Source organism: Gymnoscopelus braueri (assembly GCF_963280865.1).
Source record: "Gymnoscopelus braueri genome assembly, chromosome: 23".
NCBI classification, from domain to species: domain Eukaryota; kingdom Metazoa; phylum Chordata; class Actinopteri; order Myctophiformes; family Myctophidae; genus Gymnoscopelus; species Gymnoscopelus braueri.
The window spans coordinates 20,920,579-20,947,404 of record NC_137625.1 but is presented as its reverse complement, the minus strand read 5'-3'; the positions used below and the strand labels follow the sequence as shown (position 1 = coordinate 20,947,404).

At 42.4% G+C, this 26,826-nt stretch overlaps 1 protein-coding gene across 1 annotated transcript in view; it reads left to right on the top strand.

Annotated features, from left to right (window-relative positions):
- The window catches only part of ppfia2 (PTPRF interacting protein alpha 2), a gene marked incomplete at its 5' end in the record, with an annotated part of 192,302 nt that overhangs the window by 118,052 nt on the left and 47,424 nt on the right, over nucleotides 1–26,826 (top strand). Inside the window, 6 exons of the mRNA XM_080420769.1 lie at nucleotides 4,276–4,377; nucleotides 11,051–11,215; nucleotides 13,141–13,215; nucleotides 19,757–19,864; nucleotides 22,875–23,096; nucleotides 24,867–25,013. Coding sequence (XP_080276895.1) covers nucleotides 4,276–4,377; nucleotides 11,051–11,215; nucleotides 13,141–13,215; nucleotides 19,757–19,864; nucleotides 22,875–23,096; nucleotides 24,867–25,013 — 819 coding nt within the window. The remainder of the gene's footprint in view (nucleotides 1–4,275; nucleotides 4,378–11,050; nucleotides 11,216–13,140; nucleotides 13,216–19,756; nucleotides 19,865–22,874; nucleotides 23,097–24,866; nucleotides 25,014–26,826) is intronic.

Sequence of the window (26,826 nt, the reverse complement as noted above, 5' to 3'; positions counted from 1 at the left end):
TGTAGTTCAACTCTGAGTGTACAGAGCAGGCAAGAATGCAACACTAGCTGCGAGAAGGCATAGATTAGCTCTTGTCTAGCATCTGTATCATTAAAGTCCAAGTTGCAGGTTCAATAAACAATGTGACCAAAAGTGACTTTCATGAAGAGTAGGTTTTAACTGGCAAGTTCAACTTTAACCCCTCCTTTTCACCAGTGTGAATTGGAGCCATATTATCTTCAGCCAAGTGATAGGCGATGGCTTCTGTAATCTCATTGAGCCAAACTTGACAGATATGCCGATGCATTTGTACAATGTTTGTATTACATAGGTTTGTGTGGTCTGTCGGCTGAGATTTTCTGATGTTTTTGTTTTGTTTTTGTCCTTCATGCTAAATCATATTGGATTTTACGGTGATGTTTGGGGTGCTTGGAGTTGTAGAGTATTACCTTGTGGTACTGTGATGATACCAAAGCTTGTAAATCTGCACTAGTTAGTCACCATATTCTCCCTGAGTGGGCGATCATGTGTGGCATACACCAAGAGGAACGGTACAAGACTGAATGCTTGACCCGGACAGTGGATCTAGTGGCTCTGTTACGCTATGGGGGGTATCATGCAGAACACCTGTAAGCATTTGTTATGTTTCTCCACTCACTTATTCACGATTTTCCTTTAATTTGTCACTCACCATGCTGCTGTCACATGACATGTTATTACATTAACCGTGACCTGTAGACATGGAGACAAGGATCGTCTGATAAGTGCTGTCTTACTCACAGAAGTGCTGGTGAATTGTGGTACTGCCTGTGTACTATTTTTAGCATGTCATTAAAGGGGAAACAAAATGTTCTAAATTAGCAGATATATAGAAGCTCATGTGATGCGTTGTGAACTCGTAGTTGTCGTTTTTTTCTTATTTTTTGAATAGGGCTTAAGTGGTTAATGTTTTGTCCTGGGTTGACCCATGGACAGCAATTAGCACTCAATAGCTTGTCAGTTCTTGACGCCTTATCTTGTCCTGTTTGGATGTGTTGTCTGTGCATGTCTGGCACTGGAAAGGTATCATCTGCCTATGTGTGTGTCTGTCTGTCTGTTTGTGCCTGCCCGCCCTTGTCTGTGTCAGATTTGGTGTGAGAATTTGATTAGGTGGCGAAACATGGAGACTTTAATTAAAGAGGGCATCAGGACGGCAGAGGAAAGGAGAGGAGGGTTTGCGTCAGAAAACACACACACACACACACACACACACACACACACACACACACACACACACACACACACACACACACACACACACACACACACGTATCTCTTGAATCACTCTTCTGCCGACCTTTGGTCCCAACTGTTTGGGCCTGGCCATGGCACTAAACTTTAGTGCCATGGCCAGGCCCAAACCTTTAGTGAAGGCTCACTGTGATGAAAAGCTGGTAGTCAATTTGTTTAGGGGGGCAATTTAAAGGAAGTTGTGGAAGTCGCCACGTTTTATGGGATTTTGTTCTGACAGGGTGCCATAACGATCTGTCCAGACTCTGACAGTGTGGCCTTTAGGGAGTTGCAGTGGTTAAAAATGTTCTCCAACTCTATAGGCCACAGCCATTTCTCTCTCTCTGGATTACATTTTGACAGTTGGTGTTTACACAATCGAGCCGCAGAGAGCTAGTCATTGTGCTACAGTCAGAATGTGACGTGCAGTCGTGCAGCTTGGGTTTGTTAGGTTTTCTTGCGTTCAAAATAAACCAAAGCCATTAGGGGTGTGGATCTTTTTGTATTCCACAATTCGATTTGATTTGATTTCGATACTGTTCTGCAATGCACCACACTACTATATATCAGATTTAGTTTTTAAAAAGGACATGGAGCTTTATTTAGTGAGTGTGTTAATTGACTGGATATTAAGCACCCGTAGCCATACAAAAAATATATAATAATGAAAATGAAATAGAAAAATACAAATCAGACGGATGAGAATGGCGTAGCTCCAATGTGGATCTCTGACTTCATCTATAACACATGGTCTATGACAGATCTATGATGCATGACTCCAAATGTGGTGAAGGTTTCAGCCCGATCCGACCATGTGTTCATCCATATGTTACAAAATGTGGACTTTGCGTCTGTAATAGGCACATATTTGACCAAACAGTCTGCTATCCTGAGTCTGTGTGGTCGGATGGCTGCAACATTGACAAAGAAATCTCGTCTGTGTTGGATGTTAGCGTTGGAGATGGACATTATGTTCTGCCCTGAGGCTGTTTTTTTCTCTGCGTGGTCCCATGCAGTTTACATTTCTGCCTAAATGTGTGGCAAAAATGATGATCATATCAAGAATAAAATGAATTCACAGTTTCACACTATTCAGTCTGCCGCTCTCAAGGGGAAAATTGAAAGAGCAGGTTGTGGTGAATTTAAAGCCTTCTCTACAGAAGACTTCTGATCCTGACTGTTGTGAATTAAGTAGCCCTGTGTTGTGGTCCTATTATAGGTGGTGAGTGGTCCTGCAGTTGAGTTACTTCTCTGTTAAGAGACTTTGTCACTTGAAAGTCAACTTTGGGAACCAGTGTTGTTTCCTTTTACAGGACACTCTCTTTCCTTGTTTTGTTTGGTCCAGGGAACATCTGGAGGCAAATGGTGGATCAGGGAGGAGGTCAGCTCAACCCTCTGGTTGTAATTGGTACATTAGCTCAGTGGTATTTAAGTCCTGTTGTTATCATCTGTCTCCAGGACAAGTACTGTAGACAGAGAGCCATGCAAAGAGGCAAAAACAAATGCCTATAGCGGGTGCATGCAGAAAATGAGGCGGTTATTCAGATGAAGCATAATCATGCTTTATAAGTTCTGCCTTTTGTGGCCCCAAAAGTTAAGACTGCTTTACTTGAATTGTTGTTTTACTCTTTGTAAACACCCGTAGGGGAGTACTTACACTGTTTTATGTGACGAGGCTAAAACCTTTTATACTCTATATATAGCAAGTAGCAACCTTACGATCATTATTAACTCTGTTGCCGGCTGCAAATCCCATGCTGAGTCAACTTCCCCTGTTACTGTGTAGGAGAAATGGCCTCCATCCAGCCTCTATCTCATCAGATCCTCTCCCTCGTGCCATGTGTGAGTTGTAATGGTGCATTTATAGCCAGTGTGATGTGTGATCCTATCAGCCCTGGCTGATGTATAAGTCCACTATAGGACCACTTCAACAGTGGTTCTCAACTGGGGGTCCAGGGACCCTGAAGGAGTCCTTGAGGGGGTTCCACAGGGTTCCTACTAGCTAAATCATTGATAGTTAGGATCAAGTTCCGAAAAATAAAAACAGGTATGTCGTCATTTCCGATCTGCCGCAGCCAGAGAACTGGAACAAAATGCAAAAGACAATTGTATCTCTAAGTCAGCTCTGTTTTGGATATCCTGTCAGAGAAATGTTTGCTGTCTGTCAGACAGCCTAATGTTTGACCCTTGCTTGTTTTTTAATTTTATTTTTAAAAAAATCCAATCAAAAAACCAATTTTTTATCTTTGATTTTATTTGTTTCAATTTATTTGTTCGTAAGGTTAAATAAATAAGGGTTCAATTGGTTCGATTTGTGTACTCTCAGAGTTGAGGGTATTACACTTCTCTTTTAGCCAGAAAGTTCAGGAAGGTTAACCTGTTCTTGGTGAAGTTCTCTGCAGGAAGAAAGAACAGGAAAAATCTCATAAAGTGAATCCATCACAGCTTTCACAGGAAATTATGAAAGGTTTAGCTTTGCATCTCTCTCCAAAAAGTGGAAGAGACAATCAGCGTCTGTCAATCAAAGGGCCCTGGGTGCAGACACTGATTGGCTATTCCACTTTTTTGGTTTTTGCAAAACGCCCACCCAGCGCTTGGGGCCAGACCGGTCTGCAGAAGACGCATGATAGTGTGAATTCACGCGACCGGGATGGTTTACCAGGCTTATCTCTCTCCCATGTATCATGGACAGGGTTGCCAGATCTGCTTATTATAATTTGCCCACAAGATTTTATTTGAAAATAGCCGATCTACAAGCTCACAACGCGTCGCGATAAAGCTTGCAGATCTGCTATTTTCAAATAGCTGATGTATATGTTAAAGTGCTCATGTGGCCCATTGTCGCTTCTTTTGGGTTGGTTTTCCTAGACCTGGTTGCTTGTTTCTCTCTCAGAATCTGGCAACACTGATCATGGATGTCTTGTGTGTTTCTGTCACTGACCTGTCCTTCTGCTTGCATATATCGCGCCATATACCATGGATGCATGTTTCTGACTCTCCTACTCCTTGTACCTTGTCGTTTACCAGGAGTTTGCGGCTCTGACGAAGGAGCTTAACGCCTGTCGGGAGAACCTCCTGGAGAAGGAGGAAGAGATCTCTGAGCTGAAGGCAGAGAGGAACAACACAAGGGTGAGTGGAGCTCTGACGTAGTGTTGCATGCATGCTTATACACTGCAATCTCTGTGATTCAAATGTTCCTATAATCAGCAGAAGTGTCAATTTCTTGTGTCAATTGTGTTTATATAAGATGTTAGTCTATTTTAAAGACAATGATTTGTGCTGCGCAAAGCCTTTAGCTCGAAACCCACACACTTCAGTTTTATTAATCCATTGTGCAGGAAATAAAGAACGGATTACAATAGTATCACATTTTCTATAATCAGTAACACGTGGGTGATACTTAAGTCTATCAAATATGGTTTTATTGAAAGGCAATCAAAGGCTAGAGCTTATGATTCATACGTCGGGTAGTGTTCGACATTACATAAGCGCCTCGGTGCCACAGAGTCAGCACACCGGCACTTCTAAGTGATCGTGAATGTGATTGTCATTACAATTTTACTGTAATGCACGAAAGTGTGACTGTTGATTCCTTGTGTCAATAAGTTGTGTTTTTATCAGCAGTTGCCAGTTAAGCTTATCAAAGACAAATAAAATGTTGTTTGATCTGCGTTTGCTATAACCATGCACCCCAGACCATTCATGATGAGTGATAATTCTGTGCATCAAATATAATTTTATTCCAAGGCAATGTCGGACTGCTTCTTTGCTCTTTCCTCTTCCATGGGCAGATAGGGAGAGAGTGTAGATAGTGGGTAGCGCAACTTGGGGCAAAATGGGGCCCTATGTCTCACTTCCTTACTCAGTAATGCCCAATACATCCGTAATACGATTGTGTTGCACACTGAAAATAGGCGATCTACAAGCTTGTAGATCTGCTATTTTTGGCATGCTACATCAGAGTATAAAATAAGCATTAGTATTAAAGGGCGTCACAATTTTCAGTACAAATTTTGCACTCAATATAGTGAATCAAGATTACAAGCAGGGTTGCGATTCTCGTTATTTCGTTCTGTTAATCATGGATGCGCACAACCGAGGGAAGCCACAAGGCTGTTAATGTTAAACTTTTTATTATTCTAGATCATTATTTGTTATTTATAAGTGTTTTACTCAAATAAAAGTTACTTGATTATTGATAAAAGTGTTTTTTTTTCCAAATCAAGACTCAATAGCCTAAATGAATAACAATATAGCTGTCAGTGCTCGTCTTAAAATCGAATCGTGACCTTAAAATCAAAAGTCGAACCTTGGATTAGGCAAATCGTGACACCCCTAATTACGGTAGTATTATGTCCACCATGTTCAACGTCTCCCGCTGCCTAACATTTCCAAATGGGTGTGCAGCCACTGGCCAAACCCAGCTGCATGTGCTGTAGTCAGTTGGTTGCAGTGGCAGTGCCTTCAACTAAGTCTGCATGAGAATGGGTTTAATTATCTACATAAGCAACTCTCTGGAGAGGGAGACAAACTTGTTTTTGACATTTTCTAAAAAGATGCTCTAGATCAGTGTTTCCAAACCTGGGGTCAAAGATCTGTTTGGAGGTAGTCCAACATTTTTAACAAGTTGCACAAAATCATAACTTGCTTTCTGCCACTGTCACTGTCTGCCTGTATGTCCTCAATGTGATCAGTTCAACTTGTCATACAGAAAACATTTCTACAGCAAACTGTACAGTAGATCTGCTATTTTCACAAGTTTTCTTTAAGTACATAGGGCTTAAGTGGTTAGCTCAGCTTTTGTCAGACTATGTAAGAAGGGGGGGGGGGGCACTGCTCTACATCGAGGAAGACCTAGATCAACATATGCAAATTGATATTATATACATGGACACAAGCTCAGTTGGGCCTTAGATTTTTATTTTCCCTTTCTCTGTTTGTGACATCATTTGCATGACTCACTTGGCTTAAGCAAAATAACAACAACACTGCAGCAGACCAACTTCTCTGTCTTGGGTAATCTTAAGAAGTCTGCCGGGTAAATTTTTAAGCTCTGCGTGCACTGAAGCAAATGCATGCACCGTCTGTGTCCAATGACAAAAACATACCTCATTAGCTCCAAATATTTTGGCTGAACACTTTTCCATTTACTCAAACATGGATGACTGCTCAACTGTGAAACTGAGACCAAATGGGTTTGTTCTTTAGTCCACCTAAAGCTCTTGGGGGCAGAAACCAGAAACATTAGGGGACCCGGCTATGAAGCGATGGAGCTGAAGTCCTGCATCTTTTCATAAAAAATAATTTAATGAAAAAGAGACTTGCGGCTGGTAAACCGAAAAGTGTTCTTGACAGATAAGACTTTAGTTTTCTTTACCCATAATAATGGATTTATATTACAACTCACTGGATGCAGACTGCCTTGCAGAAAGGATATTTGTGCTGCAGAGAGAAAGAGAGAGAGAATGGTAGCAAGCAAGGGGCAAGAAAAAGTCATTTTCACACTACTCTCACTTCATTATCATCTTGAATGATCCACAGGGCAATCGTTAATTAAGTTAGTTTTTTGATGTTATGTTTTTAATATATGATTAAAGTAATACTAGGTAACTTTTTCGACAAAACTAAAGTTAAATTGTATATCTTTTTTTGAGTGGCAAATCTCAAATTCTCAACACCCACTCCATGAATTTCACCCCCAAAAACACAGCTCACGGTAACTAAAGCTCCACTGGCTAAGAGAAACGATCCACAGATAATATAAAACTATTAAAAGAACGCTTTTTGAAACGCTTCCGTCTTCCGGTGAAAACAAATGGAATTCTGGGTAACGCAGGAATAAACGAACGACCTGCAGTGACGGTAATGACCAGCAGAGGCTGCTAAAAATCGTTATTTGTGGACCTGCATTGTATTACTTTAAGGCCTATATGCAGTCAGTGGACCGCAGAGCTAACAACTGATGTCTGTGTGACGCTATGCTAGCTCTATAAGATACCTTTGGACCAGTGCCACAGCTAAATAACTTGCATGTTGTTGTTGTCAGGCAGAAACATCGCATCTCCTTTTTAATGTTTTTTTTTTCATTTAAAGTACAGTTGCATAGAGGAACAGATATTCTCAGTCCACCCTTATGCAAAGTCTAGACCAGTGATTCTCAGCATTTTCAAGGACCCCCAGTTTGATAAGCATTATTAAGCCACGGACCCCCATTTGATACGATTTTGTAAAATGAGGCATTCAATTTTGATTCGGTTCCACAGATAAATGTTGTGAAAATAGTAGATCTACAAGCTCACAACGCCTCGCAACGCGAGGTGTTGTGAGCTTGTAGATCAGCTATTTTCACAATATTTGCTTCTTTCTTATATTATTTAGCCAATGTTTGACCAGTTTTTATAGCAGAGTTCGTTGATCACTTATGAAGCAGTAATGTTTTTTTTCTTCTTTTCTTCCTGTTTTTTTTTAGGTATTAGAAAGGTCTTAAAAGTCCTTAAATTGTCACTTCACTGTCATCTGGGGACCCCCCATGGGGGTCCAGACCCACAGGTTGAGAACCACTGGTGTAGACCACCTAGTCTGTGCCTTTTGTCTTAAGAACTCACAAGTGAGGATGTCGGACAGTAATAGTTCAGACACCCAATGCTTACAGTAGTTTGGATGCCCGTACTACTTATCATTGCCTCGGCAACGGCATCGTAGTTGCTCAGTTAGTGCCCCCCACCTCTACTCAAGCTACTCGGTTCCCATCCTCTACACTTTGTGGAGTGGGTTCTGATAGATGCCATTACCCAACCCCTATAGCGAAATAACTGAGCGGGGTCATCTGAAATTCAAGAAACCATTTTCTGTCCTGGTGGGCGGCAGGTTTTGGAAGTTATCCAAGTTATCTATTGTAGATATCGTAGATTTTACAGTTGCTCTCCCGCAAACCACACTCTTCTACGTTTAAGTTGAATGATTACACGTTATGAATATAATACTTAACAGGGAATCAAGACATGTCAGGCATGTTTTGTTAATGACCCCTTTTCGTTCAGTGGTGACGCCAGTGGGAACTCGACCCTCCATCCGTGGTTTACCACAGCAGTATATGCATTATCCATGCACAGTTTGTTTACCAGAAAACTATCACTTGGTTATTCCATTAGACTGTTGAATGAATGACATCCAAAGGAAGTGGAGGGAGGGCCGAGATGTGTGGCCACAGCGGTTCATGGCCACAAACTAGCATGCTGGCTTGCATGTGTTCTCCCATGAAACTATGCTACAGTATGGCCACAATCTGGTCATAACTCTGCTTACAATATTACCTCTGCTGCATGTACAGTACAGTATTTTAATGTTCAAATTGTATATTTAGTTGGGAAAATAAAGAATTCTGATTCAACACCTAATGACAATGATGGGACACAGACCCTATCTCTTTGATGCTGGTCTTGAGCCTAATTTATGTGTTGTGCAATGGATTATAAATTAATGCATTAAGTAGGAAAACATCACTGAACAGCTATTTGCCTCTGCTGTCAGTCACATTCTCTCTTCCAATTACAGTACATGGTGGACAGTAATGAAGTACATTTACTTGAGTATTTTAAAGTTTTTGTTATGCTTATGACTTACACTCCACAACATTTTTAAGACAGATATTATACTTTTGACACCACTACATTTCTAGGATGGCTGTCGAGTAACAAGTAACTTCTGGAATTTGATGGGAAGCCAAATGTGGTGTGACACTGCACAGTGTCCGAAAATTGAACTACTAATTTTGTGTGGAGTGAATTTCCGTGCTAAGCCAGGGAAAAGAGGTAGCTGGCAAGGGCTTTGGACCCTTGTACTGTATATGTAGGCTAATGACGTTTTTCATTCAGATCAGAGTTTCAGCTAACATTACTGTTTAAATTTAAAAAAGAGATATACATTAGATAGCTTTTTGTTAATTCTATAGGCTCTGTGGTTTTACTAGCCTGGTAAACCCTCCCTCCGGAAATCTCATTTCCATTTGATTCCAGGAGTGAGTCTGGCATGATCGCCCATTCTGCAATAGTGGCTGTGGGCTGGAGTTGGGCGGGAGTAATACCGTTGACTGGCAACTCCTTCAGCCAATGATCGTTGTTCCCCTTCAGCCAATTGCAGTGCATTTTTACCACCTCCAGACTAATGTGATGCAACGGGACTTTTGAGATGGCCATGCCCAAAATAGGTTGCCTTATTCGGATACATGCGTGTCACTGCCGCTCCTGCCGGTTCTCTGAATTTTTATTTTTAAATAGGCTCTGTCATGATTAACACATTTACCGCCGGGCCCGTAGTTCTACGGGCCGTTAAATCCAACGGTTAAGCGCCAATCCCGTAGCCTACGGGCTGTGGTGCTTTTTCCTTTTTTTCGAAATTTTTTTTTTTTTAATTTTCTAGGGGGACCATTTTCAGTGTAACACCACCCGATGTCGACCGGAAGTGCGATCTCGTTTTTTGTTTCCCGTCTGTCTCCATTCTAAGTCGTACACAAAAACCCCTGTAAAAGCCCCTGTAAACATGTAGTTTTTCATCCTCGCATTTCCCATGTTAACATAAACGATCAGAACTCAAACATGGCGGCTCCGCTTGACACGCGGTCTCGACGAGTAGACACCAGGACATGTGCCCGTTGTTTACAAACAGTGGATCGCGCAATCTAAAGGATTTTAACGGGGCCTATGGCGACCTGAAAAAAACAAAAAACAACAATAAAACGTTGGCACTGGTGAGTACATTATGAGATTAACCTCTGGCGGTCAATGTGTTAATTGACCACATATATGAAGTTAAACAACTAAATTCTATCCAAACGATATATCTTATAAGTAAATTCCGTGCCTCAAAAAATAAGTTTGAGAGCGTTTTAAAACCGAAAATAAAAAGTAGAAACTGCCCACAGAAACAATGGCTGCCGTTCGTGTTTGGTCGGCTGCACTCAAGCTGCACTCGGGTCCATTCGGGCTCACTCGAACTCGCCACCTGATTGGCCAAATTTAGCTGTCAATCACAGAACGATGAGCGACGACGCTGATAGGCTCGTTTTTTTGGTAATGCGCTAGAAATGCCCATACAAGCCTTCATGCCAGACTCACTCCTGGAATCAAATGGAAATGAGATTTCCGGAGGGAGGGTTTACCAGGCTATGGTTTTACAAGTCTTTGAATTAATTATGTGGCTTCAGTGAGTTACAAGGATCTGTAAATCCATTGTGAAAACAATACAGCACTGCATTGTCATTAAAAATAAAATGTACTTGTACTTTTGAATACGCAAGTGTTTTTAAAAGCATGTACTTTTGAATATTTATGTTTTTTGTGTTGTTTTACAATTACTCTAGTACTTTAACTTGACTTGAAAACTTGACATTTGACGTTGTTACTTTACAGTATCTCTGTTCACTTCATGACAGAAGCTCAGCCAGCTCTGCCTCATCGTCTCCGTCCTTGGATACTACCTCTTATAAAGGAAAAGAAAGAGAGCACTGTTTTTTTGCTTTGGTAATGATGGGGAGTATTGACCATATTCATACGATGGCCATTTTGCTTTAACCTCCTACCCTGGGGGTGGAAAACCCCGGGCATCGTGTGAAAATAGTCAATGATGGTGATGATGATGACAATGATCACTGGACGGAAGACAGATATCCACCACGTGTCGTATTGACAGTAAAACCAATAAAGCACTTAAGCACGTTTTCCTCGCGTTGGATGATGCCGATGAGGACAATGATGATAACGTGATGATGATGATGACTCTGTATCTCTGATCTGACTCTCTTCAGCTGCTCCTGGAACATCTAGAGTGCCTGGTGTCCAGACACGAGCGCTCCCTCCGTATGACGGTAGTCAAGCGGCAGGCCCAGTCTCCGTCCGGCGTGTCCAGTGAAGTCGAGGTCCTCAAAGCTCTCAAGTCACTGTTTGAACACCACAAAGCTCTAGATGAGAAGGTAAGGACTTTGCACAAACTGTAACCGAAGCCTATTTTGAATAAATGTGTGCTGTTAAAGCTGCGCCAGTGATAACACTACAAGTGTCATCCTTGTGTTTGTATAGTCATGATTGATTTCATTTTTGGTGTTCTTTGGTCTCCTCCTAAACACCTCCTCAGAGCCTATTGATTTATGACTGCTGACCCCTCTGTGTCACCACCGACACTATAATCCATTCAGCTGTTCCACAAAAAAAGCCATCATTTACACAGTGTCTCCCAACTGCATGCTGTTGAAATGTAATAAAGGATGGACAGGTCGGCTGATGGCCTAGACGGCCGTCCTGAGGAGAGGCTCCCGGCTAGCCTGTAATCCAGGATCAGCCTCTTCTGAGATCTAACATCCTATTGAGGCCAAAGAAGGGCGTGCACTGAATCACTGCAAGTCATTGTTCCATCATGACAAGTATGTGAACATGGAGGAGAAAGCATAAGCCAGGAATTCCCCTCTCCTCTGGACTCTTCGTTGATGCAGAGGAACACACAGGAATATCCTCTGAGACGCCAGTGCTTTAAAAGCCGTGAAAGCCTCATATACCCCTGAACAGAGGCTTAGCCTTGGATTCAAAGCGCAGACGGGAGTGTTAATGTACAGTCTGGGCCGAGGGCAGAAAAGGGATCCCTTGGCTCTGGCAGTAAGGATTCTGTTTTATCACATTAACCCATTAAGACCGGGAAAGCATCTGCCATTTTAGATTTCAACCACTTTAACCATTATCTTATACTTTGGCTATTCAAAAATAGCAGCTCATAACTTAGCTCATAAATTAGTGCCGCGCTATGAGCTTGTAGCTCAGATTTCGGATTTTTTTTAAATCACGAAAATGTGTGCAAATCTTTGAATATATATATATTTTTTAAAGTGAACATTTGTAACTCAAATCTTTACTTCTGGGGATTCTACAAAATAATCTTCTAAATACAGTTTTTTGAAAAAACTTATGTGGCTATAATTAACTTTTTCATGTCAAGGACCCCCAAAATTATATGTATTTGGCCGCGGACCCACATCTCAAACTATTTTGTTCCAGGGACCCCTTCCGCCCAAGTGGAGCCTACTATGAAACTCCGTAAATACACAATATGTTCGAGCTGCGTTCGCTTCCAGCGTTCGCGCGTCTTACTTGTAGTAAAACATATATATATTCAAAGATTTGCACACATTTTCAAGATTTTTCAAATATATAGCAGATCTGCAAGCTCATAGTGCGGCACTCGGTGCCTCACCATGAGCTTGTAGATCTGCTATTTTTGAATAGCCAAAGTATAAAATAATGGTTATTGGTTATAGTTAAAATCTAAAATGACACGGATGTGTTCCTGGATTGAATGGGTTAACCTCAGGAGTGTGGAAGGGTAATGAAAGCTGGAGAGGGAAAACAAGCACATACAATTCCTGTAAAACAGTGGTTCTCAAAGTGGGGTCATGGGACCCCCAGGGGTCCTTGAGGGGGTTCCAGGGGGTCCCCAACATTTTTTATTTATATATAATCAAAATCAGTAGTAAAACTATGTACAGTACATTAAATTGGACTTTTGAAAATGGCTGATCTACAAGCTCACAACATTGCACTGCGTTGTGAGCTTATAGATTGATTATTTTCAAAACATCTTGACAAAATGTGGGACTTTTTTTTTTAAACATTTTTTTAAACATTTTAACAACAGAAATCTTGTGTGGGGTCCCTGGCACAAAATATTTTCTGAAGGGGGCAAATATATGTCAATTTGGGGGTCCTTGACATGAAAAAGTTTGAGGACCACTGCCATAGAATGAATGCATAATTATACTGAATGCATAATGCAATCAGGATGGGTAGATGGATGGATAGACCACAGGTCCATTGCGGAGAACATGTGAATTATTGGTTGCTTTGGTTTCAGGTCAGAGAGAGACTACGAGTGTCGCTGGAGAGGGTGTCGGTCTTGGAGGAGGAGCTTACAGCAGCCAATCAGGAGGTAGGAGTTGCTACGTTAACACAGTTTATTCCAGTGTTTTTCTAAATGGGGTCCCCACTCCCGAGGGACCGGTCCTTGATGGGGTTCCAAGGGGCCCCCGGCCAAATACTGTAGTAGAGTAGAGTGACTATTCTAAAAATGTTTTAATATCACTACGATGAATATATGTCTCATGTACAATTATCACATTTAGACAATTTAAACCAAAACAGTCAATTTAGGGGTCAGTTACATTAAATACCTGGCTTATTTTCTTTATTCGGGTCTTCTCTGTTGTAGTTTGTGTACAGATGGGTGGTTGACTGAATGGATGGATATCGTGATGAATGCTTTGGATGGATAATGAATAAAGATTGGAAATTGATTGGTTAATTGATTAGTCAATCTGAGAGCTGGAGGAAGAAAAGCATGCCTTCATAAGGAATATATAATGTTACTGTACGTGTGAGTGGCTGACCGGTGGTGCTGGCAGATGAGGGGCAGGTCTTGGCAGATGGGTGGGTGTGGGCTATACTGTAGCTGCCTCCTGTCCTCAACCTCTCGTCTCATGCCAGCGGTTACGTCAGTGCAGATGTTCCTGTTCCAGCTGAGAAAGAACCCCTTGGGCTGGCACTTCACTGCCTGCCACACCTGCCTACCCGCCACTCAATCCTGGGGAGAAAAACAACACAAGTGGAATGGAAGAGGGTGCGGAAGGTGGAGGAATTGAGCGAGGACCTGTGGCAGAGAGAGGATATTGTGGTGTGGTGGACAGAAAATGTGATGATGGAGGGGAGAGAGCCGGAAATGCTACAGAGCAGAAGACATGACAGAAGATGGAGTAGGAAAGGGTCAATGGGAAACTGAAGAAGATTGAGATGAGAGAGGGGGAGGGAGAGACATTAATATATAATCTGAGAGCCTGGTTGTCATTTTTTGTTCACAGTTTTTCACAGCCTTTCCAAAATTAACTTCTTACTGACGTGTATGTAGTCCATGACAGATGTTTTAATAAATGGCGTCCTGTGAGGAATTCTGTCGGATCACAAGGTTAAACACAGCACTTACCGGGCCTTTCCCTCAGTACGCGGTCTTGGTGCCTTGTCAGTGCATCAGACAGATGAGTGATGGGACCTTGATGCAGGGGAAAGAGCTGGTTAAACCAGGCCTGCTGAATAGAAACGTCCACACTCAAGAGGCTCCGGGGAGATGGCCAGGAGGGGCCTCTGGCCGCCTGACAAGCCAGTAGGCCGCTAATTGATTTGGGATGGAGGTCTGGTCTGAGCACCCACCCACCCCCACCCCTTTCGTTCCCTCTGGGTTTCGTTGAGACCGCCACCATGCCTGATGACATACATGTCCTTTGACCTCATACAGTCACAGGTGGTTAAGTGGCTGCCCACTGATTGCTATCCTGCTCTCGAAGCTCTCGTTAGAATTTGTAGTCACGGGCCGTGCCTTTTTAACGGAGGCCTAAAATGGATCCAAGTGGAATGTGTCCAAGGGGAGATTGAAGTTGGAAGTATGGAATCCAGCTGTTCTGTGAAGGCCTTTTAGGTCCACCATGGGACCAGTGGAGGCTGAATAAGATAAAAGACCTTGTCAGGAAACATGGAGGATCTGAAAAACATACTGTTATCTTGTCGGCTCCAATCGTATTGTTACAACTCACAGCCTTGTTAAACGAATCCCAAGGTATTGCAGACACCGTACGTAGTGAAATGAAGACATTCTTCTTATTGCACAGTTGTTTTTTTGAGTGTTAGAAATGTGCGTGTGTACGACAGAGTGTAAAGTACTTTGTACAGTACAGTACATGCACGTGTGTTGGCTCCAAAATGCGTGATTGATCTTAATTCAAGCGCATTGCACCAGAGAATGTCATGCACCGGGCTTTTCACCTTGACAAGATCAATCTTTCATACACGTGAGGAACCAGCACCCCGATCCCCCCTCCAGTCTGTCTGCATGTCCGTCCCATCTCTCCTCCCTGTCCTTCAGACCAAGCCTTGCCGTCCTCGCACAGACATGTCAAACATGTCAGAGAGATGAAGAAATTATGTTGCTGTTCAGTCAATAACAAAATACACCTTTTGCTCTTTAGCTTTGCTACTATCCTCTCCTCCTCCCTGTCCTTGTGCCTCAGATAGTGGCCTTTGATAAGGAAGTTGGGAGGGGGAGGGGGGTGTCAACAACATCAAAAGGGAAAGGGAGTCGTGTTCATTTTGTTTCTGGGAAACTTCTCATTTTTCTAATTTGAGAGCCCCGAGACACATCCCTGACACTGCCATCAATCATCTGCTGCAGCCTTTATGTCAGGGGGTTGTGCAGGCGTTTGATCTCTGAGCCGGGGAAATTACAGGCAGCCTCTGTTCAATACTACAGCAAGATAAGGCGGCATACTGTAATTGTGTGCCCTCATTAAAAAGCAGTGGTAATTATTATGCAATGGCAAGTGAACCTGTTAGTATCTTCAGAGCGAACGTCCAATCTTAACGAGAAGTGGAACTCACCACCTATCATAATTAATCAGAGGTAATATCCTCACATGGCCTCAGGCCCCAACTTTAAAGAAACAACTCAGTGACCGTCTCCCTTGATCACAGTGGTGGCAGGTTATGGATTCGAGGCAAGGTCTGAGCTAAAGCATTTAGCGCAAGATGAAATCACCGGACAGCTGTCATTTCTATTGACTAAAATGTCATTGAGCATGTCATTGCAGCGGAATCAAGCAGAGCGCTGTGACTTGAAGCTCTTCCTTCATTGTTTCATTTGCACCAAATGTCTGGCTGGAGAGAATTTCCTCCCTGGGGTGTACGCATAGGCACTAATAGATTTCCGAGCACCACAATAGAATTGGTTCTGGACTCTGATGGCATTCCAATAACCGTCTACACACACAACAACACCCTGAGGTAGTGAGTTGTGTGGTTAAGTTCTGTAGATAACAAATGTATCTTGCAGTGGAGTCTTGATTATCCCCGTCAGGCCTCAACGGCCGAAGGCAAGGAATTATGTTTTAGATCCTGTTTCTGTCTGTCTGTCTGTCTGTCTGTCTGTCTGTCTGTCTGTCTGTTTGTTTGCCCGAAATCTTTCAAATCAGTTACAGTGCCACAATGAGGCAGATTTTTGCAAAACGCATGTTTACTTACTACTCTTACAGACTTTGCGGTACATATTATCTCTGTTGTCATGTGATCAAGATGTATCCGTCAGATTTTTCATATTCAATTCCGATTGGCTTACAAAGTTTGCAGGAGTGGATTTTGCACAAAATCCCACAGATCATGAACGCAGCATCCGATTGCTGTGAAACCTTGCACGCTCATTCCCACTAGGCCAAGGAAGAACTGCAACCCTACATTTTTCAAATCGGCCTCATGGCACTATACAAAGCCAATTCACGTTTTGGCCACCTTCTGATTCCCAGACGGCCTCTTTACCCATTCAGTTATGGCCCCCCAGTATGTCTCCAGTAGAGGGGGAAGGAATTGTGTGGATGGTTGTGAATCCTAGGTGATTCATAGATGAAAGCCTTTCCAAAGTCTCTGATCACCAACACAGGCATACTGCGCATGTACATGTGCATGTGTCCATCATGTTACGAGTGACAATATTACATAATGAACTAAATGAGGACACTAAGAGAAAACACTGAGGTAGTGACCTGGCTCAAGTTATACAGTATAATGGCATTTTATTGATGTAACTCAGAGTTAGAATGTCAACACTGAGATGTAGTAAAGATGTATCAAAATGTAACAGATTTTTCTCACTCAAGAGATGTGCTATTGAATGATCGATTTGCTAATTGCATTTGTATTGGAATATCTATAGCATAGATAGCATGATATCTCAGTTGTGTACTGCACATCTGTTGTGATCTCAGCACAACACTTCTGTGAAAAAAGAAAGTTTGACAAAATAATGACAGCCATGTTATTTTTAATGGTAGTCGGCTACAAATTACCTGGTCTCTACTCCCAAGTTTCAGGCTGCATTAAGTCTAGTTTGGAAAGCAGTAGATGATGAAATGAGGAACCATCAATTCTCTGTGCCGTGGCTGTCATTGTTTTAATGGGATGGTGTAAAGTTGTTTATGAAGTCTATAATAGGCTGTACCCGGAGTTACACGCTCTGCCCAGGAATAGGTTGGCCAGTAATTTGGGCGATTACAGCTGTCTCTACCTGCCTGTTCACCAACAATCAGAAAGAGATAATCACACACCACTGTCGAGGAAGACCCTAATTATTGTTGTTGCCGGTCACCCCTGGCAACAGGATTATGACGGAACGACAGATGCTGCAGGTGATAAAGCGAGAAACGAGGTCCACCGAACACGATAATTATAGTTATTGTCTCAGTGCACGTATGCTGTTGTGAGTCTTATCGCCGGTTAACGCCATGTCGCAGAAATTCCTACGCAGGCTGTTGAAGGGAGGTAATCTACTGTGGTTTATTGGGATTGCATAAGAGGGAAGCTCCACTGGATAATAGTTCTTCACCAAAGCGATACTATACAAGTGATACTAATGTCATGTTGAAACATTTAGAGCTTCCTTCCACAGTTGTAAGTCCCTGATTGTAATGTGAGGAGAACAGTGCAAAGCTTAAAGGAAGTCTTTGTTCAGTGATAAATACTGCCTGTGAGATTTTTTTGTTAACTTTAATTGTTTAAAAGAATGGTACTGTGTGTTGAGCTCCCAAGGGGATTTCTACCTTGGTATCTTAGAACCAACAACATCAATGCTGCATAATTTGATTATGTGAGTGTGTATTTTTCTTTGGAGAGAGACTGTGTGTGTGTGTGTGTGTGTGTGTGTGTGTGTGTGTGTGTGTGTGTGTGTGTGTGTGTGTGTGTGTGTGTGTGTGTGTGTGTGTGTGTGTGTGTGTGTGTGTGTGTGTGTGTGTGTGTGTGTGTGTGTCCCCGTGGGGGATCCCAAGAACAAGATAAAATGAAACAGAAAAACGAGAATACAACTAGACAAGTAAGACGCGCGAACGCGGGAAGCGAACGCAAAAAGAATATGAAAAAAATATATATAAAAAAAAGTAACCAATTAAAAAAAATTAAAAAAATACAAACAAATTCTGCGTTAAAAGGAGCATCTTAGAAAAATACAAATTCACAAAAGAAAGACTTTGAATGTTTTTGAACAATTCAACAAAGTGTTTGAAGTGCCTGTTTCACCCACTTCCGGGGGGCGGAGCCAAAATCCGAGCCCGAAGTATTTGTTCGTAGACCCCCACTTAGGGGGGGTAGAAAAAGTTTGGGAGTTTGGGAAAGTTTAGGAGGCGCGCCGAAGGCGCGCCTCCTTCCGCTGCGTTCGCAAAAAGGTGCTCCTCGGAGTACAGGTCTCCGCCAGGTCAGGTAGGTTATTATGGCCTCCTGGTGGCGCTATAATAGGTCAATGTGAAAAGGGTGCCGTTTATTCTTAGGTCGTTCACGGCAATCAGACACTGCATTCATGATTTGAGACATTTTGTTCCAAAAATTTGTTTTGCTAAATTAGACCTGCTGGTGGCGCTATAACAGGCCAATGTGAAAAGGGTGGCATTTCTTCCTCGGCCTAGTAGGAATGTGCGTGTGAAATTTCACGGAAATCGCACGCTGCGTTCATGATTTTAGGTATTTTGTTCAAAACGGACCAATCCTGCAAATTTTGGAAGCCAGTGTTAGCCAATGAGTATGGAATATGGGAAATTGGACAGATCCGTGTTGATCACATGACTATAGAGATACTGTGTACCGATTTGCATGACGTTTGGATAAAATCTGTAGGAGTAATATAAAAAAATGGGTTTCGCACAAATCGGCCTCCAGGTGGCGCTACAACAGGCCCATGTGAAAAATTTGAGGCAGAGGTTCTGAATGGGCATCCAGGAAGTGTGTGTGCACAGTTTCGCAGCGACCGGGCCAACGGTGCCGGAGATTAGCTGCTAGTGCTAACACACGGACAGGACACACGGACACACGGACGGACGGACGGAGGGTAAAACATACTCTCTCGCCATGCCTTTCGGCCTGGCGGAGACAATTACAGTGCAGAATAAATTATCAAGAAACCTCAGTTCTTATACGGTAAATCAAAGCTAAAGACCCTTTTGTTTGCTGCAGCCATTTACTAGGTTGCAGCAGACCTGCAGTTTGAGAGCTTGTTCCATGTGGTGCATAAATACTGGACGCTGCTTCACCACGTTTAGTTCTGATTCTATGGACATAAAGCAGACGTGTCCCAGATGACTTGATATGTCTGGATTGTTCATGATTTAGTAAAATAATTTTGGCCCTAAAGCATTCAGTGCTTTATAATCCAACCATTTCTTTTTTTATCAATCAATTCGTTGCAGACAGGAAGCCAGTTTAAATATAAAAACTTGAGTGATGTGATCCACTTTCTTGGTATTAGTAAGGACTCGAGCAGTCTGATTGATTTTTTTAGGGGAACCTATAAAGTTTAAACACGTAAACATCTCAAAGCCCAAAGTGTGTTTTTAATGGTGTCTTTAATGGTATATTGTTTTTATAGTTTTGTTTTGGTGCCGTCTCCCTCCATACAGATTGTGGCCTTACGGGAGCAGAATGCCCACATTCAGAGGAAAGTGGCGTCAGGGGAAGGAGAGGACCTGTTGGACGCCAGCGATGCTCAGCAGAAGCTCCATGGCAAGGTGGGCATATCCTCTATCTCCGTCTCACTAACACATTCAAGATTAGCTTTCACTGGGGTACAAAAGGAGGTCATTGTGCAAATTATATCCCAAGCTCTGAATCTGTTTTGGCGCATTTGTGCGCGTACTAATATCGCACACATCAATATATTTTTATTTCAAATGAAAGTGTGTGCTCTCAGCACACAGGGGTGTTTAATTTGCGATATCAGTTCTTATATCCTATTACCAGACTGGCACCATGACATCCTTTGTGTAGGCATTCTGAAGGACACCCACAGTCAGGTGAATGCACTTGCTGTGACCTTGGCCAATGCCATTATGCGTGAGCACTCCTCACGCATCTGCATGGCTGAATACAAAATTGCGCCTTGATTATTAATTCATACTGAGATGTATTGCTGTATCTTAACGTTCACAAGATTCCGGTGAATGAGAAGGAGGCACAAATGGCACTACCTTGAAAATCAAATTCCAACACAGGAAGCGTGGCGATCCTCCATTTGCATGCAGTCTGCACTCTGCATGCAGGGAAAGGATATAGATATACACATATAGAGAAAGTGAAAGGAAAATTAGTATTTACTGGTCCACGGGGGGAGTGGGAACCACTTTTACAGCTTCGCCCACCAGAAGGCTGCTCAGATGGCACAGATGAGTGCACGCACGGGGGGAGCTGTTACCTTATCTTCATATAATTGGTCCTCACTATATACACATTATACTGTAAAATGCCACCATTTCTGTCTACTCGCTGTGGACCGTTCAGAAGCCTGCCTTCTAATGAAGTCATTGATGGGGATTCTAAGTTAGGAACTAAGTTAGCACGCTGTAATAATTTAGAAGCCATTGTTCTTGCATCAATAAGAGTTTTAAATATTGTTTGAAAAGACCAAATCTGAACTGACCACAGCCCACCTCGGAGACACAGAGCGACTGGGTAGAATTATAGAAAGGGTGGCAAGTTATAATGAGCATTATAGTGTCTTGCTCAGGGATACTTCGACACCGAACCGACAACCTTTCCGATTCCCAGTCAGACGGCTAACCACTCAGCCACTGCCTTCAGTGTCACTGGACTCGGGTCGACAAGGTAGTGGCGGCCCTTTAAAGGTGGGCTGTTTACACATTCTGAGACACACAAACATGCGCCGACATACACACTCACTGGTTATCAGTTTGTGTTGACAAGTAGTGGAGAGAGAGAGAGAGAGATGGTGAGAGAGTAGAGAAAAGGGATGATGAGTGAGGAGGAGGCTTACAGAGTGCACATTAACCTAGGGAATAAGAAGTCACCTTCTTATAGCCTTGTCTACCTGACATATCAGCTAACGCAGGCAGACATATGCAGCCTGTTGCTCTGTTCACTCTCTGTGTCCCACAATACGCATTTAGAATATTTATGATACTGAACAGTATTGCAGGTCCTGCAATGTTCATGTATCCCAAACACCTACCCAGTCTCAAACAACGTTCCACATCTAGCTTAGGTTTGTTACCTAAAAAAGAAAAGACGAATCTCTGGTAAAGGTAATGCCTAATTTATATTTGGTTGTGTGCCATGTCGTACACTGAAAAAAGCCGATCGTGCATGACGCTAAGTATAAATCAGACTCAAGGCATTTAGCATTAAGGGTGGAGTGTCAATCCTTAAAGTTGGTCCATCATGAGAGACTGTTATTGAAATTAGCAGTGTGATGTCCCGGGCCTGTTTTCTGCTCTGCAGAGTCATTGATCACATGCGGAGAGACGCCCAGTTAGGTTTGTCCTCACAGATGGATAGCTGGGAATGGGCAGCCGGAGAGGCAAAAGAAAGCCACATTGTTTTTTTCTTTGTCATAGGTAGGTGGAAAAACCTGCCTTCTCTGTCATCGCTCAGCATGAGGAATTGATAATATTATGCTCTCCACACGCTACAGTATTTTGGAGAGGTTATTTTCAAGGAAATATTTGCTCATGATAATAACATTATTATTTGATGCCTTGTTCTTTTCTCAAACCTTCTCTTCCAGTTTTTGGATCTCTCTCTCTCTCTCTCGCTCTCTAACACACACAGACAGACACACACACACACACACACACACACACACACACACACACACACACACACACACACACACACACACACACACACACACACACACACACACACACACACACACACACACACACACACACACACACACACACACACACACACACACACAGTTTTTCCCTGACACACATCATTAATCTACCTCAAACACAGATTCTGGGTTCAGAATACAGTTAGGAGCCAGTGAATTCTAGTCATATTGCAGGCATCAAAGCATCCTCTCAACTGCAGTTGACAGTGATTTATTTTAATCACCATCCAGATTTAGTCACCATCCAGATTTAAAGTAGGTGAGGAAGAGCCAAGCCAAGCTCCTGAATTATAATGTATTAGACTGCTAAAGTGACCGACTCTCCAAAGTAGACATAGTGAGAACAGCAGTGATCTCTCAAAGCCTGCTTCAATACTCTCTAGGACAATCTTGACAGCAAATCGGGAGCTTGTTTTATTCTCCTTGTTCATCGCTTTCAATCGGTTTACAGTCATACAGTATCATCTGTCTCCTCACCCATACATCTCATTCTCAAACCGTCGCTTTTGTCACTGAAACATATTTCACTTCTATTCATCCAGGAATAGATTTTTTTCAAAATGATATATATATTTACCATTTAAGCTCCATATATACTTCGCTGATCGGGGTCCCCCAGGGGTCTGTACATGGCCCCATCCCTTTTCCCTTTACACCAAATCTCATCGCCGAAAATAGATGATCTGACCTACTCTGAGAGTGTACAAACGGAACCTCCATTTGGTTCCATTTATACACTCTCAAGAGTTAAATTAACCATTTTACAGTGTAGATTGGAGTAAAACAGAAATAAAACAGGATATCAAATGGGTGTTCTTGGCCTGCATTTTAAACCGGGGGTCATTGAATCACTGATTTAACGTCTTCCCCCCTCGTCTCCCCAGCGGCTGTCCAACGGCTCCCTGGAGTCGGTTCACGAGGCCAGCCAGGTGGTGGAGCTCCAGGACCTGCTGGAGAAGCAGAACTACGAGCTGGCCCAGATGAAGGAGCGCATGTCCTCGCTGTCGTCACGGGTCTCTGAGGTGGAGCTGGAGCTGGAAACGGCCCGCAAGGACCTCACCAAGTCAGAGGAGATGAGCTACAAGTATCAGAAAGACATCAGAGAGGTGAAGCACCGTGCACACATGAAGCACAAGCATGCATGATGACGCACACACACACACAGGGAGAGACACAGACACAAGAGAGATAGCTGTCGCTCAACAAGCCTGCATTAGCATACGCTCTCTCACATGGTCTCTCTCAAACACACACTCGCGCACACAGGAACACACACAAGGTTCTCTACTGGGTTGTAACCACTACAGTGACAAACACTTAATGCCAAACCAGGCTGATGGCTTTTTAACAAGCTGTTTCAAAGCTGTACAATCAAATGTGGGTGTGGCCACATAGAACGCAGGCTACTTCAAACAGCCACATATCCAAAGAAATTAGGTTTGTGCCACAAATAGACAATTAAGAATGCAATCATAGAACCCCACTCTGTGTGCTGGAAATGTCACTGTGAAGTGAATGTCAATGCAGTGGACTGCATAATGAATAGGGGCTGTCAGATGGAAACCTTGTATGTCTAAAACCGGAAAAAATGGGGAAAAAATATCCTTTCAACCTGGCATCATTATAGGTGAAATATTTCAAAAATAGCTAAAATAGCCAATCTACAAGGTCACAAGCGTAACATTGCGACACATTGTGAGCGTGAGCTTAGCTTGGCTATTTTGCTACTTTTGCACGCCGCTGTCATACGGCAAAGCGTAAAATATATGGCATTAATTTATGAAAACACATGAAAAGCTAAAATATGGACATACAAGATTTCTGCCCGACAGTGACGATATACGGCTGGTCCCCCACGTGACCCACGGACAGCAGAGATTGCTATTGATTGTACTGCTAACCGCGCAGGCAGAGCCAGTGATCATGGTCCCTGAAAGTGTGAGGGGTGGTCTTATCAGATAGAGCCAGTGTTATTACCACGCGCTCCCACCTCTGAGAGTGGGCTTATCAATGCAATGGGCTTCCTGTGTGTGTTTGTGTGCGTGTCTTGCACATGCATCTACAGTATGTGTGCACGCGCGCGTGCCTGCATGCGTGTGTGCACGTAGATGCATGAGTGTGTGCATTCTCTCGCCACAGAGGAAATGAACTCTGTGTTCTTGAGATACAGTCACATTAGAGAGGGGAAGCTTATATCGCTGTTTGCTTTTTTCTTGTCTAGATTGTATTGCAGGTATGTTTGCATGTGGTCAACATACACTTACAGCATAATTGTGCAGTGATGTAAAGTAGCTAAGTACATTTACTCAAGTACTGTACTTAAGTACAATTAGAGGTATTTTTTACGTTACTGGAGTATTTCCAATTTTCAATACTTTTACTTCTACTCCACTACATCTCAGAGGCAAATATTGTACTTTTACTCTACAATTATGTGAAAACTTTAGTTACTAGTTACTTTGCAGATAAATTATTATATTATAAAAACCTACATTAACCACTTTAGCCCTATTTTATACCCAGGCTATTTGAAAATAGCAGATCTACAAGCTCACAACGCGTCGCGATGCGACACGTTGTGAGCTTGTAGATCGTCTATTTTCAAACATTTTAGTACCTTTACTTTTGGTACTTTAAGTATATTCTGATGCCAATACTTTGGTACTTTTACTCAAGTAACATTTTGAACACAGGCCTTTTACTTGTAACAGAGTATTTTTATGTTGTGGTATTGCTTTTTTTAAGTAAAATATCTGAGTACTTTTTCCACCACTATAATTGTGTGTGTGTCTGTGTCTGTGTCTGTGTCTGTGTCTGTGTCTGTGTCTGTGTCTGTCTGTGTGTGTGTGTGTCCATCCATCCGTCTGTCCGTCCAGTCCATGTGTCAGAAGGAGGACATGGAAGAGCGCATCGTCACACTGGAGAAACGCTATCTCAGCGCACAGCGGGAGTCCACCTCCCTGCACGACATCAGCGACAAGCTAGAGAACGAGCTCGGCAACAAGGAGGCGTTCCTCAGACAGGTCTGTTTGACGTAAAGCACTTACTGTACATGGGGTTTTCTTTTGTCGTTGCGGAACATGTCCCCCCATCTGCTTAAAACGTTTTTTTATTGGTTGATTTAAGTTGTTAAAAGCATCTGTGTTATTTTAGATTTTAGCTTTCGCTATTCCAAAATAGCAGATATATATGTTCACAGTGCGTCACTTCAAGCCGTGCTGCGAGCTTGTAAATCTGCTATTCTTGAAAGTGTTTGAATTTTTTTTTTTTAATTACAAAAAAGTTTGAGAACTACTGATTTAGAAAGCAGCTGTAGAATTGGCCTCAGGTCTTAACACTTTACCTGCCAATCACGAGTATAACCGTTGATGAAAAATACACCCGTTTACTGCCATCAATATACCAATCACGAGTATAACCGTTTTTCAAAAAAAAAAATTGGTCTTTTTTATCCACACAGAACCAGAGATATCACGATCCAAAGATTTCTAGCTCCATTCACTCCTTGGTTAACTTATTACTTTAAAATCCTGTATCTCGGCTCCTGTGTAAAACAAATTTAACCACTGACACTGGGGGAAGTAAAATAAAAAAAAACCCTCTGGCAGGGAATGTGTTAATGGGTTAAAATCAAATGCTTTCTCAAAGGAACAGCTAAACCCCCCCCCCCCCCTCCCCTCCGGGCGCTCATCCGAGCCATGTTAGCAGAAATCTGCTGGGTGACACAGTAAATTAATTTCTCCTCCACAGGCGACCCGAAGATCCTCCCTTCCCATTTCCATTAACACATTGGGTGCCAAAACCGTATATATACGGTTTTGCGCATACTAACGTTGAGTGCCAAAACCGTATATATACGGTTTTTGAAAAAAAAAATAAAAAATTACTTTTTTTTTTTTTTAATTATTTTTTTTTTTTTCCTTCACAGCAACAGGAAATATCACTCCTACAAGATTTAGACTCCAATCCACCTCCTGGTTAACTTATGACTTCAAAAACCTGTATCTCGGCTCCTGTGCACTTTTTTTTTTTACAATGTTAATTTAACTATTTTCAACTGGCTGCAACTATGGAATGGATTTCCGAATGTTTTAAATTTTTTCCCCCCGATTGTACGAGACCTGTATGTGTGTAATGAGGGGATCACCGTGAGGACGGTGATCACTGAAAATATTTTGTGACTACTTGAAAAAGGTTCAAAATGTTTAAAAAGTCCTGGCACTCAAAGTATAATATTTTAATAAACCTCTGGCACCCAATGTGTTAACACATTGCCTGCCAAAGACGTTTTAAAACGTAATTTTTAAAAAAAACATGAAGATGTTTTAGGCAGTCTCTGTGATTTCCGTTCTACAAGTATTCTCCTTCCATGTATTAGGTTTGTGAATGCTTTCCTTCCTTGCTGATATTAATTTCAATACCACACACCTTGGACCACAAATATTGTCATTGTAGGGGGATATTTGTAGGGTAAATATTGAGTGGCTAGGGCTTGTAACAAATAGGCTCTGAGATGCCTGACAGCAAGTTTCCAGTTTGACTTCCGGGAGGACCCAGAAGTTTGGTGCATGTAACTTCCAGATGCGCTCCTTGTTTCCTGTCTCTCTCCACTGAGACCTGTCAATAAAGACAGAAAAGCCCCCAACAGTGTTATAAGTGGAATACATTTATACTTGACCTTATAAGTCATTATAGAATGCTTTATAATGTGTTATAATTATTGTTGTTGCCTAATGGTGGCGCTATAACAGGCCGATTCGCGTTTTTACCTATAACTAGACCGATCGGTGTGAAACATTGCACGCACACTCCCTAGAGGCCAAGGAAAAACATCTG